At 46.0% G+C, this 15834-nt stretch overlaps 1 protein-coding gene across 1 annotated transcript in view; it reads left to right on the forward strand.

Annotated features, from left to right (window-relative positions):
* LOC125467580 (sorbin and SH3 domain-containing protein 1-like) overlaps window positions 1-15834 on the forward strand; it is a 158514-nt gene that overhangs the window by 72733 nt on the left and 69947 nt on the right. The window contains exons 19-22 of the mRNA XM_059640332.1: window positions 448-531; window positions 4021-4086; window positions 10327-10428; window positions 11884-11933. Of these exons, the coding sequence (XP_059496315.1) occupies window positions 448-531; window positions 4021-4086; window positions 10327-10428; window positions 11884-11933 (302 nt within the window). The remainder of the gene's footprint in view (window positions 1-447; window positions 532-4020; window positions 4087-10326; window positions 10429-11883; window positions 11934-15834) is intronic.

Genomic DNA, 15834 nt, shown 5'->3' on the forward strand with positions numbered 1-15834 from the left:
CAGCATAAGGTCAGATACACAGTAAAGCTCCCTCAACAGGGCCCAATCAAACTCTCCCAGTTCAGGTGTAGGACGGGGCTGGGTACTGAGTTAAAGCACCTCTCCTCATTGAAACAGAAACTAAAACTCTCCCGATACTGTCCCAGGACAGTAAAGCTTCACTATTATTTTAAGCAGAAATTAAAGGTCTCTCTAGTCTTTTAAAGTTTTCTCTACACTGTCCACATAAAATTCTCTTGCGACTCATCAGTACTTATTAATTAACGAAGAAATTGCAGTTATCAGTTTTTTTAAAATTTGGATGTGTCTTTGGACTCTCGTGCTTAGTTCAGATGGTTTATCAGTACATCGCCCAGCTCTTCAGTCCACGTTGTACTTCACGCTGTTCTATAGGCTGTACTCAATCTCCTTCTTTCTCCTCCACTCCCAATGCTGTTACCTCTTCAGAAGCGGGACGTAAGTCCGGAAGAAATAGATTTAAAGAATGAACCTTGGTATAAGTTCTTTTCGGAGCTGGAGTTCGGCAAACCGGTAAGTCACCAGCTGAGCGCTCAATCAGTCAAGTGCTCTTTGTCTTTGTGATTGTTTGCAAAAAAGTTAACTTCCAGCAATGGTTTCACTGGAGTTGAAGTTCTTCTCCAGGAGTTTCCGGTCCTTAATGAGTGATTTTACCTGCTGAACATGAAGAGCAGCAATTGTCCCATTATAATTCAGCCACAAGCTATTTTCAATGTGCATTTCTGCCAACGTGGTAGGGGCTGACTAGAGTGGCGTCTGTTCCCCGGGGCCACAGGTCAAAGCACCATACTGGAGTGTGCCTATAAAGAGTCAGTGTTACAACAAAGCAGGCCCTTTGGCCCATATTGCCCTTGGCAATTTTTAAGTACCTATCTACTTGAGCCCCATTTTCCTGTACATGTCATGGTGCTTCAGGTGATCATCCATGTGTGGAACTCGGCTCAGACCCAATGCTTTCTGTTTATAACCTGTCCTCTGCCATTGCCCAGAGCCGACATTCGGAGGCATCACTGTGTGATGTGTTCATTCACTGCTCAGTGCCCTGAATGCCAAATGTCCTTGAGTTCCATCTCCTATGGGAGAGAAGGATCACAGGTCACTGGGTTAATTTCCCTGCAAACCATGGATTAGCAAATCTGTTCAGTGCTGAGCCCCTGTCCCTCTAACTGCAGGCAGGAAAACCATGAGCAGCCCACTCTTTCTTCTCACCCTAACACTTTCTCATCTCTCTTCATCATATCCCTATCAGAATCCTCTTTGTACATCCTTTCCTCCCTCTTGTATTGCCTCCCTCCTGTACGCCTGTTATTACTTACTGTGCTCTGTCTCTCAAACCCACTCCTCCCCCCCCCCCCCCCCGCCCCAACCCCACCTACAAGATGTCTCTCACTCTGTCTCTCTCGTGCCCCGTGCTTGTTTTCTGGTCTCTTCCCTCTCTCTCTCTCTCTCTCTCTCTAGTCTCTCAGTGCAGACCCCTTCACAATGCTTTCTGTCTTCCCCAATGTACTCAATGTCTGTCCCTGTCTGTCTCTGGCTGTCTCCAGTTCTTGCTTTCTATCTCTCCACTGCCCACTTGCCCCCACTGTGTTCACTTGCTGTTCTCCCAGCATGCTCTCTATCATCATGTTTGCTCTCGCTCTGTTTCTTCCCCTCCATGCTGTCTCTTACTCTGTCACTTAGCCCACCAACCTGGGCTCCCACCAGCACTGTCCTGTTCCCCCCACACCCCACCATTGTGTATACTGTCTCCTACGCAGTTTGCTTCTCTTTCCTTCTAGGTCTCTTCTACCTGCCCTCCATAATCGCACACTCTCACAGTCTGTCCTCCACACACCCATTCCCACCAGCTGTCTTTTTCACTTCTTAGGACAGCAAATTGGAAAGAAACAGGGCGGACCAACACCATTCTTCCCTGCTGCGTTACCATAGTCACAGTGGCCCACTCCTTGTCCTAGATATCAAGGGAGTTGGAGATCTGCTGCAGCAGGCCTGCACCCCTTTATATCTCCCTCCGTCATGCGCAGGAACCAGTCTCCTGGCTCTCTGGTGCATGCTCTGTGTGTGTGTGCCTCTCTCTCTCTCTCGCGCTCTCTCTCTCTCTCTCTCGCGCTCTCTCTCTCTCTCGCTCTCTCTCTCTCTCGCGCTCTCTCTCTCTCTCTCGCGCTCTCTCTCTCTCTCTCGCGCTCTCTCTCTCTCTCTCTCGCGCTCTCTCTCTCTCTCTCTCTCGCGCTCTCTCTCTCTCTCGCGCTCTCTCGCGCTCTCGCGCTCTCTCGCTCTCTCTCGCTCTCTGTCTCTCTCACTCTATCTCTCGCTCGGTGTGTGTGTCTCTGTGTCTCTCTCTCTCTCTCTCTACCTGGTGCTCTTGCTCATGCTTGTTCCTCCTGTCTGGTCCGTGCTCTGACTCTCGTGCTATCACTCTTTCACCTGCACTGACTCTGGGAGACACAGCAGGTCAGGAGCTGGCATTGGGTTTGTATATTGCTGGGCACTGATAGGGCACACGGTGCAGAGTCAACCTACAACCCATGAACCTGCCCGACACTGACGTCTCCCTGCAGTGTTGGCTCAGCACAAATGATGCTGGGCCAGGCTGTGAGACTAAAACACCTTCAAAGGACATGAAGTGTCTGTGTGTTAGGTAGATGTGTTTACAATGGGGTGGGGTGCTCAAGCTATCACGGCCAGGGTCAGCAAGCCATCAGGCACTCCAGTGACCCCCATGAGGGTGTTGGCTGTCAGCTGTACTCTTTTGATGCCTTCAGGGAATAACAGTAAAATAAATTCCTTTGCTGGGTTCAAACAGCATCTCGCCTATGAATAATAGTCTAGTTCTTGTCTTTCATTGCTTGCCTCAATAGCAGCTATTGGTCAATGTGGCCAGTGCTATATCCACTCAAACCAATCAGCTTCCATGTTGTCCGTGCACTCTAAACCTCTTTTTAAGAAAAAAATGAATAAGCCGTACATTCCCTTTAGGTAAGATTCTGGCAGAACCGGCTGTGAGATTGTTACAAAGATAACTATTGTGAAATGTCAGCTGAAAGCTTAATTCCCCTCTCTCACTCAGCGGGTTCTCCTGCTGGCTCCTTTCTCTCGCCAGTCAGAGATGACTCTCTCTTTTTAATGTTGCTTTCTGTCTTTTCTGAATAGACCCTGAGCAAAGTGGGAACGAGGGGGTCAGAAACGCAGTCCGGCATCACCTTAATTCTTTGTTGTGGCCTAGCTAACTGCTGGAGCCTTGCCCTGTGCTTGCCAACGCGTCCTGCCCAATTGTCTCTGCACTGAGTTTTAAATGTTAATTCTCCCATAGACAGTCTAACCCAATTGTCCCCTACATCTTCACTCCAGGATCCAGGCCTGCCCTTGGGCTGCGAAGAGTCGAAGGGAGGAAGTCCACATGGCTTCCCTAGATTCCCCTCGACTGATGCCCCCTAGCCTTGTGTGCATGGGCACACGGACACGGGCAGGTTTGGCTGGCACATGCAGTCAAATAGCTGATTCATTTATGAGTTAAAAACAATTGAAAATGCCTGGAATAAACAGATTACACAAGTTAGTGTCTATAATTTATTGGCTTTACGCCTGAGACAGTGCATATGCTGTCACCTCCCCTCGCCTCCCACAATTTTGCTGCAGGCAGCTAATGCGATGCCATTTGTGGGGGGGTCTGTCCCCTGCCACTGACAAACTGGTTATAACTATGGGCTATTGGTCAGTGGGCCCAGGTGTGTACTAGCTCGGCTTTAACAGCCCTGCCTTAACTGAGACCACCCAGCTGGATACAGCGGGCACCAAATCAGTTAGCTTCCGGTTGTTCCTGGCTGTACCCCTCCCACTCCGCACCCACAATGCACAAGTAGTGAATCCCGACTGATCCCAACCCGAGACACTTGTCCCTCTCTCTTTTGCGATGCCTTTTGGGTTCTGGCCCCCTTGTTCCCAATTCCTTGCAATGTTTTTTGCCCTGTTCATTTCTTCTTTTCCTCCTTTGCTCTTCATCAGCCTCCAAAAAAGATTTGGGAATATACGCCAGGAGAGTGCTCTATTCTTTCTGTAGAGAATAGAAAGGTAACTTGTTTCTCTGTGTCCACCCTCCCGTGTCTGATAGCCTTAACCTGTCGGGTGCTGCCACCCATCAGCTTCTGAAAGAGGAGGATTGCATGTTCTTGTTTGTGGTCAACACTGACTCCAGTCTTCTCTCTTTCAGATCCTGACCAGCCTGACTTTCTGTTTTCATTCCAGACTGTCAGCATTTTGTTTCCTTTCTAATATTTGCATTCTGTGTTGTATCCCTGGTCTGCAGTTCGTTGTGGAGTGATTAGTTACTGATTGTATGCTCTGACATCCAATCACTGTGGCTTTGGGACTATAACCACTGATGCATGATGTGTCCCTGTTGCACTTAGATTGTACAAGCAGCCTTTGGCAATGGTGTTAACAGCAATCAGGTTTTTTTTTTGCTTTGCCCCTATCGACTTGCTTCTAGTGCTTCATCTCTTTTTGTGCCACATTGTACCCTCAATGCAAAGTCTGACTGGTATCCCCCAACCAGAACAGTCTGATCATGAGCTGTGAGAGTAGAACTTTGTTTCCACTCACTAACAGTGAATAGCCATCTGAGGTGGGACTACCACTGCTCTACCCAGGAGCTTTATGCTTTAGAAGAACGAAACAGATGATGGAGATCTTAAAGACAGGGAATGCTGGAGAAACTCGGGTCTAGCAGCATCTGTGGAGAAAGAAACAGAATTAATGTTTCAAGTCTAATATGCCTGTTCCTTGGAATGTTACTCTTTCGTGGGATGTGGGTGTTGCTGGTGGGGTCAATATTTGTTGCCCGTGACTAATTGCCCTTGAGTGGCCAACAAGACCATTTCAGAGGGCAATTAAAAGTCAGCCTCATTGTTTTGGGGCTAGAGTCATGCGTAGGCCAGAACAGGTTAGGGCGGCAGATTTCCTTCCCTAAAATCTCATCAGTGAGATAGACGGACTTTTATATTCAGTTGTAGTTACAATGTGACCAGTTTTTGATTCAGAATTTAGTTAATAAATCTGACTAGCTGCCATTGTGATTTGAACTGTTGCCCTAGAGCATCAGTCCAGTGACCTCCCCACTGTTACCACCTCCCCAATTTAATATCCAAGAATTTAAAACTGAGCTGGAGCTATACTCTTCTCCCAATTATGAAGGGAGATATACAAGAATAAATTTCTTCTTTCAAAGAGTGGTGAGCTTGTGGAGTTCATTACCACTGGAAGTAGTTCATGCCAAAACATTGAATGTATTCAAAAGGCAATTACATATGGCACTTGGGGGGAAATGGGATGAAAGGTTATGGGGAGAAAGCAGGATGAGGCTGTTGAGTTGGATGATCAGCCATGATTGTGATGAGAGGTGGAGCAGGCTTGAAGGGCTGAATGGCCTCCTCCTGCTCCTATCTTCTACGTTTTTATGTTTAAATGTTGCAATTGTACCAGCCTCCACCACTCCCCCTAGCAGCTCATTCCACACACACACCACCCTCTGCATGAAAAGATTTGCCTCTTAGGACCCTTTTAAATCTGCCCTTTTCATCTTAAACCTCGGCCCTCTAGCTTTGGATTCTTCCCTCCCAGGGAAAAGACTCTGCCTATTTACACTATCCGTGCCCTTCATGATTTTACAAACCTCTAGAACGTCACTCGTCAGCCTCTGATGCTGCAGAGAAAATTGCCTCAGCGTAATCAACCTCTCCGTCTAGCACAGCCCCTCCAACCCTGGCAACATTCTTGTAAATCTTTTCTGGTCCCTTTCAAGTTTCTGCTGAAGGAAGGATGTTGTGAGAGACCAAAATTGCACACAGTATTCCAGCCAATGTCCTGTACAGCTGCCAACATAATCTCCCAATTCCTATGCTCAACACACTGGCCAACAAAGGCAAGCATACCAAACACTGCCTTCACTATCCAATCTAACTGCGACTCTACTTTCAAGGAATTATGAACTGAGCTCCAAGGTCTGTTTGTTCGACAACACTCCCCAGGACCTTACCATTAAGTGTATAAGTCCTGCCCTGATTTGCCTTTCCGAAGTGCAGCACCTCACATTTGTCGAAATTAAACTCCACCTGTTACTCCTCAGCTCTCTGACCCATCTGATCAAGGTTCCGTCGTACTCTGAAATAACCTTCTTCACTGTCCACTAGAAACCCAAGTTTGGAGACATCTGCAAACTTACTAACCATACCTCGTACATTCACATCCAAATCACGCATATAAATGATGAAAAGCAGTGGACACGGCACCGATCCTAGTGGCACAACGCTGATCACAGGCCTTTAGTCTAAAAAGCAACCCTCTGTCACAACCCTCTGTCTTCTACCTTTGAGCCAGTTCTGTATCTAAATGACTAGTTCTCCCTGTATTCCCAATAATCTAACCTTGCTAAGCAGTTTACCATGAGGAATCTCGTCAACCACCTTTCTGAAATCCATATTGATCATGTCCATCTCTCTGCCCTCATTAATCCTCTTTGTTACTTCTTCAAAAAACTGAAGGTAGTGAGACACGCTTTCCCGTGTGCAAAGCCATGTTGACTATCCTAAATCAGTCCTTGCCTTTCCAAATATATGTAAATCCTGTCCTTTAGGACTCACTGTAGTTTGCCTACCACCAATGCCAGGCTCACTAGTCTATAGTTCCCTGGCTTTTCCTTACCACTTTTCTTAAACAGTGGCACCTCATTAGCCAATGTCCAGTCTTCCAGCATCTCACCTGCGGCTATCACTGATACAAATATCTCAACAAGAGGCCCAGCAATCACTCCCCTGGCTTCCCACAGAGTTCTAGGTTACACCTGATCAGGTTGCAGGAATTTATCCACCTTTGTCTTTCAAGACATCCAGCATCACCGCTTCTGTAATATGGACATTTTTTGTGAGGTTGCTATTTATTTCCCCATTTTTTTTTCATCTTCCATATCATCCTCCACAGTAAATACTGATGCAAAATACTGAACAGCTATTTCTCCCCTCCGCAGTTCCACAGACACAGGTGGCCTTGCTGATTTTTAAGGGGGCCCTGTTCTGTCTCCAGTTCCCCTTTAGACCTTTTTTATGTATTTGTAGAACCCCTTTGGATTATCCTTAACCCTATTTGCCAAAGCTATCCCCTATCCCCTTTTTGTCCTCCTGATTTCCATCTTAAGTATACTCCCACTGCCTTTCTTCTCTTCCAGAGAATCACTCGATTTCTGCTGTCTGTAGCTTGCTTCCTTCTTAAGCAAAACCTCAATTTCTCTCACTTCATCCAACATTCCGTACACCTGCCAGCCTTGCTCTTCACCCTAACTGAACATACTGTCCCTGGACTCTCATCTACTTTCTTTGAAGGCTTCCCATTTTCCAGGTGTCCCTTTACCCGCAAACTACCACCCAATCAGCTTCTGAAAGTACATGCCCAGTACCATCAAAATTGGCCTTTCTCCACTTTAGAACTTTAACTTTTAGATCTGGTCTATCCTTTTGCATCACTGTTTTAAAACTTCATGAGGACGTTTCACCTACTACTGAGAGTCCTTGTACCACCACAAAAATTAACTGAACAAATGAGGGCAAGTCTCCAAAATTGTACTTACCAGGAATTAGCTGGGCATTTGTTATAGTGAGTTACTCAGGAATGTAGGGTTAGAGGAGATTGTTGAAGTGATTTTGGAATGTGACTGGCTGGGTGCTTAAGGCTGAGGGAGATTTGCTGAGGTCATTGGTCTGAGGCTAGAGGCATCCTCAGGAAATTCTGAGGTGGGAGCTCAGTGTCCTAAAGGGATATGGAATCTGTAGAATGTTGGACTGTCTTAAAGGCCATGAAAATGTTGTGACCTGAGGGAACGAATGGTGGTAAAGGATTTGTTGCTCTTTATCACCTACTTTACCCCTTGCCCACCCCTGGGCTGGTGAATCTGCTTTTCTCCATGGCATATACTTGTGGGCACAGGACGTACCCTGGGTGGGATGACTTCAAAGTCCACTGCCAACAGTGGATCAGTGGTACCATTACTGACTGAGCTGATTGGGTCCTTAAGGACATGACTGCTGGACTCCATCTGCAGCAGGTGGTGAGGGAACCGAGACGGGCAAGATACATGACCTTATCCTCACCAGTTGTAGAAGCTTCTGTCTGTGGCAGTTATTCTTGCAGAAACTATCACACAGTCCTGTGGTAATAAAGTCCTGTCTTCTTACTGGGGGATATCTTCCATCATGTTGGTAGTGGAACACCACATATTAAATGGGATAGATTTTGAACGGATTTCGGAACACCAAACTGGGCATCAGTGAGGTGCTGTGGATAATCAGCGGTAGTAGACCCCCTTCAACTTCAGCTTGTAACTTTGCGGCCTGGTACGTTTGACATTTGACCGAGTGCGGCTTGAAGGAACTCGAGCACCACTGGAGTCAGTGGAAATCAAGGGAATGCTCTCTGTTGGTTTAGATCGTGCCCAGCGCAAAGGAAGATGGTCGTGTTTGTTAGAGGCCAGTTGTCTGTCTCAGGACGTCTGTACAGGAGCTCTTTGGGGTTAATATTTTCCAGTCAACCTGTTTAAAAAGATGTTATTGCACACTTCAGGAACAGGTGGGTTTACATGTGCCTTTTAGCCCAGATACAGGGACACTACTACTGTGTCAGAACAGCCCAGAATTCCTCAGGGGACTGTCCTAGGCTTGACCATCTTCAGTTGCTTCATGAATGACCTCAAGAAGTGTGGATGCTTGGTGATGAATGCATAATGTATGGGACCATTTGCGAGTCCTCAAGTGACTGAAGTCATGGTATCCATGTACAGCAAGACCTGAACCGTGTCCAGGGTTTGACTGAGAAGTGGTATGTAAAGTTTATAGCACATAAGTGCCAGATGGTAGCCATCTCCACCAAGAGGGAATTTAACCAGCTCCCCTTGACGTTGAACAGCATTACCAAAGCTAAGTCTTCTGCTACCAAAATCCTGGGCAGTTACCTTTGACTAGAAACTGAATTGGACTAGATTAGGACTGGACTGGGAATTCTGTGGCAAGTACCCACTTCCTGCCTCCTTAATGACCATTCACCATTTACAAGGCTCGAGTCAGGAATGCAATGGAATACTGTCCACTTACCTGGGTGAGTGCAGCTCAAGCAACACTCCAGAGAGAAAGCAGCCCACTTGATGAGAAGACATGCAACACCTTCAACGTTAATTCTATTCATCACCAGGGCATAGCAGCGTGCACCAACTTTAGGGAACATGGCAGTAACTCAAACCTGTTTCAGCAGCAGTAATGCCACCTTTGTGACCTCTAGAACCCAGAAGGACAAGGGCAGCTGTTGCACAGGAACACCACCCTTCCAAGCTCCCCTCCAGGCCACTTACCATCCTGACTTGGAAATATACTGCAGTTCCTTCAGTGTCACCAGGCTAAAATCCTGGAATTCCATCCCTAACTGCACTGTGCACCTACAGACGTGGACTGCAATGGTTCAGGAGGCAGCTCACCACCAACTCAGTGGCACATTTAAGGAAAGGCAACAAATGACCAATGACATACACATCCTGGGGATTAAATTTAAAAACAAACCGTGACCGCCCTTGCAGTCAAAATAGCACGTTTATGTTCCAAAATTAAGCTTCCATGGGAAAATCAAGGGGAATGTGAACCGGAACACACATGACCAGCACCGCAGACTGGAGAAGCAGGATTTTGCCTTCTGGAAATATTCCTGCACCTTCAGGACAATTGGACCATTTTGTTGGGAACATGGGGTAAAACAGGAAATTTGGTGTTGAGATGTATGATGATTTGGAATGGCTTCCCTGTTTCTAGGCTGGCATAGTGTGGGGATGGCTGTGTATGGAACATGTGTGGTCAGATGTTGGGATAGGGAAAGAATACAAACTGAATAACAAACTCGAAGGGTAATAAGTGCCAAAAAAATTTCGGAAAAATTAATACAATGTGAACACTTTTTAACTATCTGTAAAATTACTGTTGTAAAATGTTAACACTTAGCTGTGTCAGACTGTACTGCTTTGTGAGTATCTTTACTTGTATCTCAAGTTACAGATGTTGTGAATTTATTTTAAAGCAAAATACTGCTTTCAGTGTGCCATTGTTTTGCAAAAAGCTAATCTGAGGATAGTCAGCTGAACTCCAAGTGCAAGTTTGTGTGTTGCGGTGTTGATTTGCTTTCTTGTTGGAAATACTTGGTTTCTTTAACATGCTGAGGCATCTGTTTGCACTGCCCTAACTGAACACCCCCAAATCTTTCTGTCCCTACCTTTTTGTTTTCAATCAGGATCAGCTAGAGAAAGATCTCTATCTCTACCAGGCTGAGCTAGACACAGACTTAGAAAAAATGGAGAAGCTTTTTAGAAGCCACGACACCCAACTGTGTAAGGTATTCTCAACTTTCTCCCGTGTCAATCACTCCGTGCATGTGTTAACCTTTTCGCTGCTGAATCTGAGTCGGTCAGTCTGCAGGGAGCCTCATGTTGAAGGTCATTAAGTTTGTAATCAATTGATAATCAGTGTACAGTTGACAAAAGGCTGGGATTGTTCATCCAGAGTACTGTATCATAATACCTTTTGTGCATGTTCTTTTTCTGAAATTAAAAGCGTGGTTAGATTTTCTTTTGTCATTTCTTTTGCGAGTTCATATTTCGACCTCTTGGGCACTGTGTCCTGAAAATGAAATTGTGCTTCCTAGCTGCATGAGCTCCCCACAGGAATTAGCTGTAAGCCTCCTGTTTGGCTGCATTTCAGAGTCAAGATTGGCCACCAGCCCCCTGCTTATGTTTTCAGACCTTGCCTGTATCACAGTTACAATTTAATGCAGCCATGTATGTGTGCGTGCTTTTAGTTTTCCTCAACCGTTTCCTGTTGTTGTGCTTGCTGTGGGCCAGTCACAATTACATCCACGCTGTCTCTGTCTGTTAACTGCTCTAACTCTGACAGCCCCACACCGGTACCAACTCGGAGAGCGAGAGGTTGTTGCGATGGAGCTGCGGATGGTAAAAATCTCTCCTGTCTCTTCTGCTTGACAGGGTGCTTATCTAAGTTGCCTGTGATGAGGACTTTGAGATTAGTAAGCATGCTGCTTCCTGAGCTGGGGATTTGTTCAGCAGAATAGGAGCAGCAGCTGTTGGAAGGGCTGTTTGTCTGCTGCTTACTGTGGCTTTGGCTGTCAAATTGAAATGCTTTTGAACAAAGAGCCAGATCTGAGGAGTTCTGTGAAAGGGCACGGGGGCACGTATGTGTGTAATGTTGCCAGTAAGCACAGATAGCGCTAAACTTAGAATGCAATTTCTCCAAAATGAGTACCATAATTTTAAAATGAAACAAACGCTCTCTTCTTCAATGCAGTGTTGAGAACTAGATAAGTTTGTCGAGAGCAGGAATAGTTTTTTAAAAAGGTTCTTTCTCCTAAGCCCTGTGTAAGTAGCCCAAAGCCAGTTGGATATTTTCCCTCCATTTGGCTTGATGCACAATGACTCATTCACAAACAAAAGAACAGAGGCTATGCAAGAACGAGCACAACCGACTGCTGTTCAATCTGTCACACACACACACCCACCCCCTCTCTCTCTCCCCAAATGCCCACCCGCCCCACATCACCCACCCCAAGGGCACAAGGAAAAATCATTGGATTTATTCAACCAAGCGAGTGTTTTGAGACCTGACTGTGAAGTGAGAGTTGAGACGATAGCATCAGATTTGAAAGTGGTACGACATTCTGCAAAGTCCGCCCGCTATCAGGGCAGCTAGCTTCTACTTTTAGACCTTTTCCCTCTCTCTCTTATTATGTGCATTGTTTGAGATTTATCAATGACCCTGTTTTACTTCTGTTTTTCAGAACCCAGCGCTGAACTCTCCCTCGGAAATCCCATCTGAATGCTCAAATTAGTAAGTAACTGAGCTCGATGAGCTGAGCATTTATGTGCACATATTGTTGGTCATGAGTGCATTGCTGTGTTGCTTGGTTTGTCAATGTTGTATTTGTCTGTGCACTGAGACTCCTGAACTAGAAGTGTAAGGAGACATATGTGTACAGTCAGGAAAAGCAGCAGCAATCTCCTGCTGTTCACTGCTAGAATTAGAGTAGGTGAATTTGTGACTCTATTTATTGGTGTCATCTTTACTCTTAATTTAAATTTTCAGTAGTTGGGATTTTGAGAAGCGATGGAGTGGATCCTGAGGGACTGCTGAGTGTTCACCAGAAAGAAGGCAGCACATTTGCCACAGAAATTCCTACCTGTGTTGACTTTGCACAGCTACACTGTGCCAGCCTCACTGGCTTTCCTCTGTGTGATCACTGTTCAAGAAAGTGATTCACTTGAGGCTCCCCCCTTTGCCAGGATTAAAACAAGCCCCTTTTTTTTAATGACTCCTTTCTCAGGAAAATGCATCTCTGACAGACAGGAGACTAACATTCTTCCTCTGGTACTAAGGAAGTGTTTATTTATGTTGGAATCATCAGGGGATAACGTTTAGACAGGGTGGGACAGTCTCTGCTCTCCTTGCTTTTGAAGTGTTTCAGATCCACAGAGTTTTGAAAAATTTACTTTGGAGAAAGATAACATTAAAGGATAACCATGCAGTGCATGGAACCCAAAGCCAAGTACTTGCGTGGACCCATTTGTGAATCGGGTCAGTTGGTGCTAGGAGTGGAGAATACTTGAGTAAATAACCACTGTGTGTATGATGCTAGCGCCTTGAGCTGTTTTATGACATGAGTGGATCTATGTAAATGTAAATTGATGCTGCTGAGGAGGTGGGGTGGGGAGCACTCCAGACTTGGTGGCTCAGTGGTTAGCACTGCAGCCTCACAGTACCAGGGACCTGGGTTTGATTCCAGCCTTGGGTAGCTGTCTGTGTGGAGTTTGCACATTCCCCCCGTGTGTGTGTGGGTTTCCTCCGGGTGCTCCGGCTTCCTCCCACAGTCCAAAGGTGTGCAGGGTAGGTGGATTGGCCATGCTAAATTGCCCATGGTGTTCAGGGTTGTGTGGGTTATAGGGGGATGGGTCCGGGTGAGATGATCAACGGGGCGGTGTGGACTTGTTGGGCCAAAGGGCCTGTTTCGACACTGTAGGGAATCTAATCTAATCTAATCTTGCCCCAATGGTCTGACTGGAATTTGATCTGTATCAACTGCCGTGCCACAATGATGCAACCCGAAGGTTGCAGGAACAGCAACTCAGATTCCGCTTGGGAACCCTGCAGCCCAATGGTATCAATGTGGACTTCACCAGCTTCAAAATCTCCCCTTCCCCCATTGCATCCCAAAACCAGCCCAGTTCGTCTCGTCCCCTCCCCCCACTGCACCACACAACCAGCCCAGCTCTTCCCCTCCACCCACTGCATCCCAAAACCAGTCCAGCCTGTCTCTGCCTCCCTAATCTGTTCTTCCTTTCACCCATCCCTTCCTCCCACCCCAAGCCGCACCTCCATCTCCTACCTACTAACCTCATCCCACTTCCTTGACCTGTCCGTCTTCCCTGGACTGACCTATCCCCTCCCTACCTCCCCACCTATACTCTCCTCTCCACCTATCTTCTTTTCTCTCCATCTTCAGTCCGCCTCCCCCGTCTCCTTATTTATTCCAGAACCCTCACCCCATCCCCCTCTCTGATGAAGGGTCTAGGCCCGAAACGTCAGCTTTTGTGCTCCTGAGATGCTGCTGGGCCTGCTGTGTTCATCCAGCCTCACATTTTATTATCTTGGATTCTCCAGCATCTGCAGTTCCCATTATCCCTGTATCAACAGAGTACTGAGTTGCTGCAGTTTGCTGTAAGATTTAAGGGATATTAAATAGAGAAGGAGGACTGAACTCAAGGTCATGGAGGAGGGTGCGGAGGTGGCAGCAAATTAGTAATGTCACTGGGTTAGAATGCCCAAGCTAACGCTGTGCAGATGTGGGTTCAAATCTCACCACTGCAGCTAGCAAGATTAAATTCAATTGATAAAATTGTAGAAGACAAAGCTATCATTGTTTGTTGTAAAACCTCAACTCGTTCAATAATGAAGGAAATCTGGTCTGGCCTATGTGTGACTCCAGACCCACAGCAATTTTACTGACTCTGAACTGTTCCTGAAATGTCAGAGCAAACACTTTTATATTCTTTTTCTTCAAATATTAATTCAATTCTGTTGCCTAGTTTTTGTTTCAGTCTTTACTTCTGATTCAAGCACTCCTTGTTTTAGGGTCCCTCAGTGCAGAAAGAAACAGTTAATGCCCATATTCTTTTTAAAAAGATAAAAGCATAAATAATTTGCCAAGAAAGTAAACTTATCTCAATAATTGCCCATGTCCTGTGATGTTTTTCCACTGAGGGCAACTTTGTGTCAGGGACCAATGCTTGAGGTTTTGTTTCTTTCCTCTCCCTTTTATTCTGGACTGGCTAGTTTGATCTCAGATACAGATTAGAAGCACCCAGAGCTAACTATCTGGCTTCTTTTGAAAACATTGTTTTGTTCTTGTAATGAAGTCTAGCTTGCTGTAAAGGAAGAGTGTGCAGGGTTACAGGGAGAAAGGCGGATGGCATTGAATGAATTGCTTGTTTGGCCAACTGGAGCAGACACAATGGGCTGAGTGGCCTTCTTTTGTGATGTAGTAATCCTGCGAGCTTGCAGTCTGATGCTTGGCATATGATGCATCTGCATACGAGCTGAATCTTTCCTCATGTTACACCCAAGGAGTTCAGACAAAGTGTAGAATTCAGGGCAAGTGGGGTGACAGTCAGTTCGTGGAGTAAATGAATTAGACCATGAACAGACCATGGTTGAGCGGCAAGGGAGAAGGGGCAGGAGAGGAGTGCGCTAAGAGAGAGCAGATAGAGGAGTAGTTCAGGAGAGAGGGCAAACAAAACAAGAAGGCTGAGGGATGGTGAGAGAAAGTGGGGTGGGGTGTAGGTGCAATTAGTGGACAAGTGAAGACAGCTTGGAGAGAAAGGACAAGAATTGCACTTACATATTACCTTTGCATGACCTCAATGTCTCTTGAAGGACTTTATAGTCAATGAAGGGTTGTGAAAGACACTCCTTATATAGGAATTGAAGAAGGGGAATGGGAGAAGCCAAGAAGGGGGAGCAAGGGACTTCATGTTTAGGTTGTACAGGACGTTGGTGAGGCCACTTTTAGAATACTGTGTGCAGTTCTGGTTGCCCTGCCTTAGGAAGGATGTTATTAAATTGGAGAAGGCTCAGAAAAGATTTAACAGGATATTGTTGGCATTGGAGGGTATGTGTTATGGGGAGAGACTAGATAATCTGGGACTTTTTTCACTGGTATGTAGGAGGTTGAGGAATAATCTTTTTATGTTTATAAAATCATGAGGGGCATAGATAAGGTGAATAACAAAGGTCTTTTTCCCCTAGGGTAGGGGAATTCAAAACTAGATGGCACATTTATAAGGTGAGAGGAGAGAGATGATTTAAAAGGGAGGGGCAAATTCTTCATGTGCATAGAACCAATTGCCAGAGGAAGTGGTAACTGCAGGTACATTGACGACATTTTAAAAGACATTTGGACAGGTACGTGAACAGGAAAGGCTTAGAGAGATATTGGCCAAATGCAGACATAATGGGCCTAGTTTAATTCAGGAACTTGGTCAACATGGATGAGTTGGACCAAAGGGTCTGTTTCTTTCCTGTATGACACTCTGATATTGGAGTCCATTAAGCAGAGCGATGGTCAGTGAGAGGGGCTGGGAGATGAGGTACATGGTTGGTGAGGCTTGTAGTCAGTAGAGCTAGAGGAGAAACATGGGGGAATTCTCAGTTTTCACATCTCTCCGTCGTTATCCAC

The sequence above is a fragment of the Stegostoma tigrinum genome, chromosome 37 (assembly GCF_030684315.1).
Source record: "Stegostoma tigrinum isolate sSteTig4 chromosome 37, sSteTig4.hap1, whole genome shotgun sequence".
Classification (NCBI taxonomy): domain Eukaryota; kingdom Metazoa; phylum Chordata; class Chondrichthyes; order Orectolobiformes; family Stegostomatidae; genus Stegostoma; species Stegostoma tigrinum.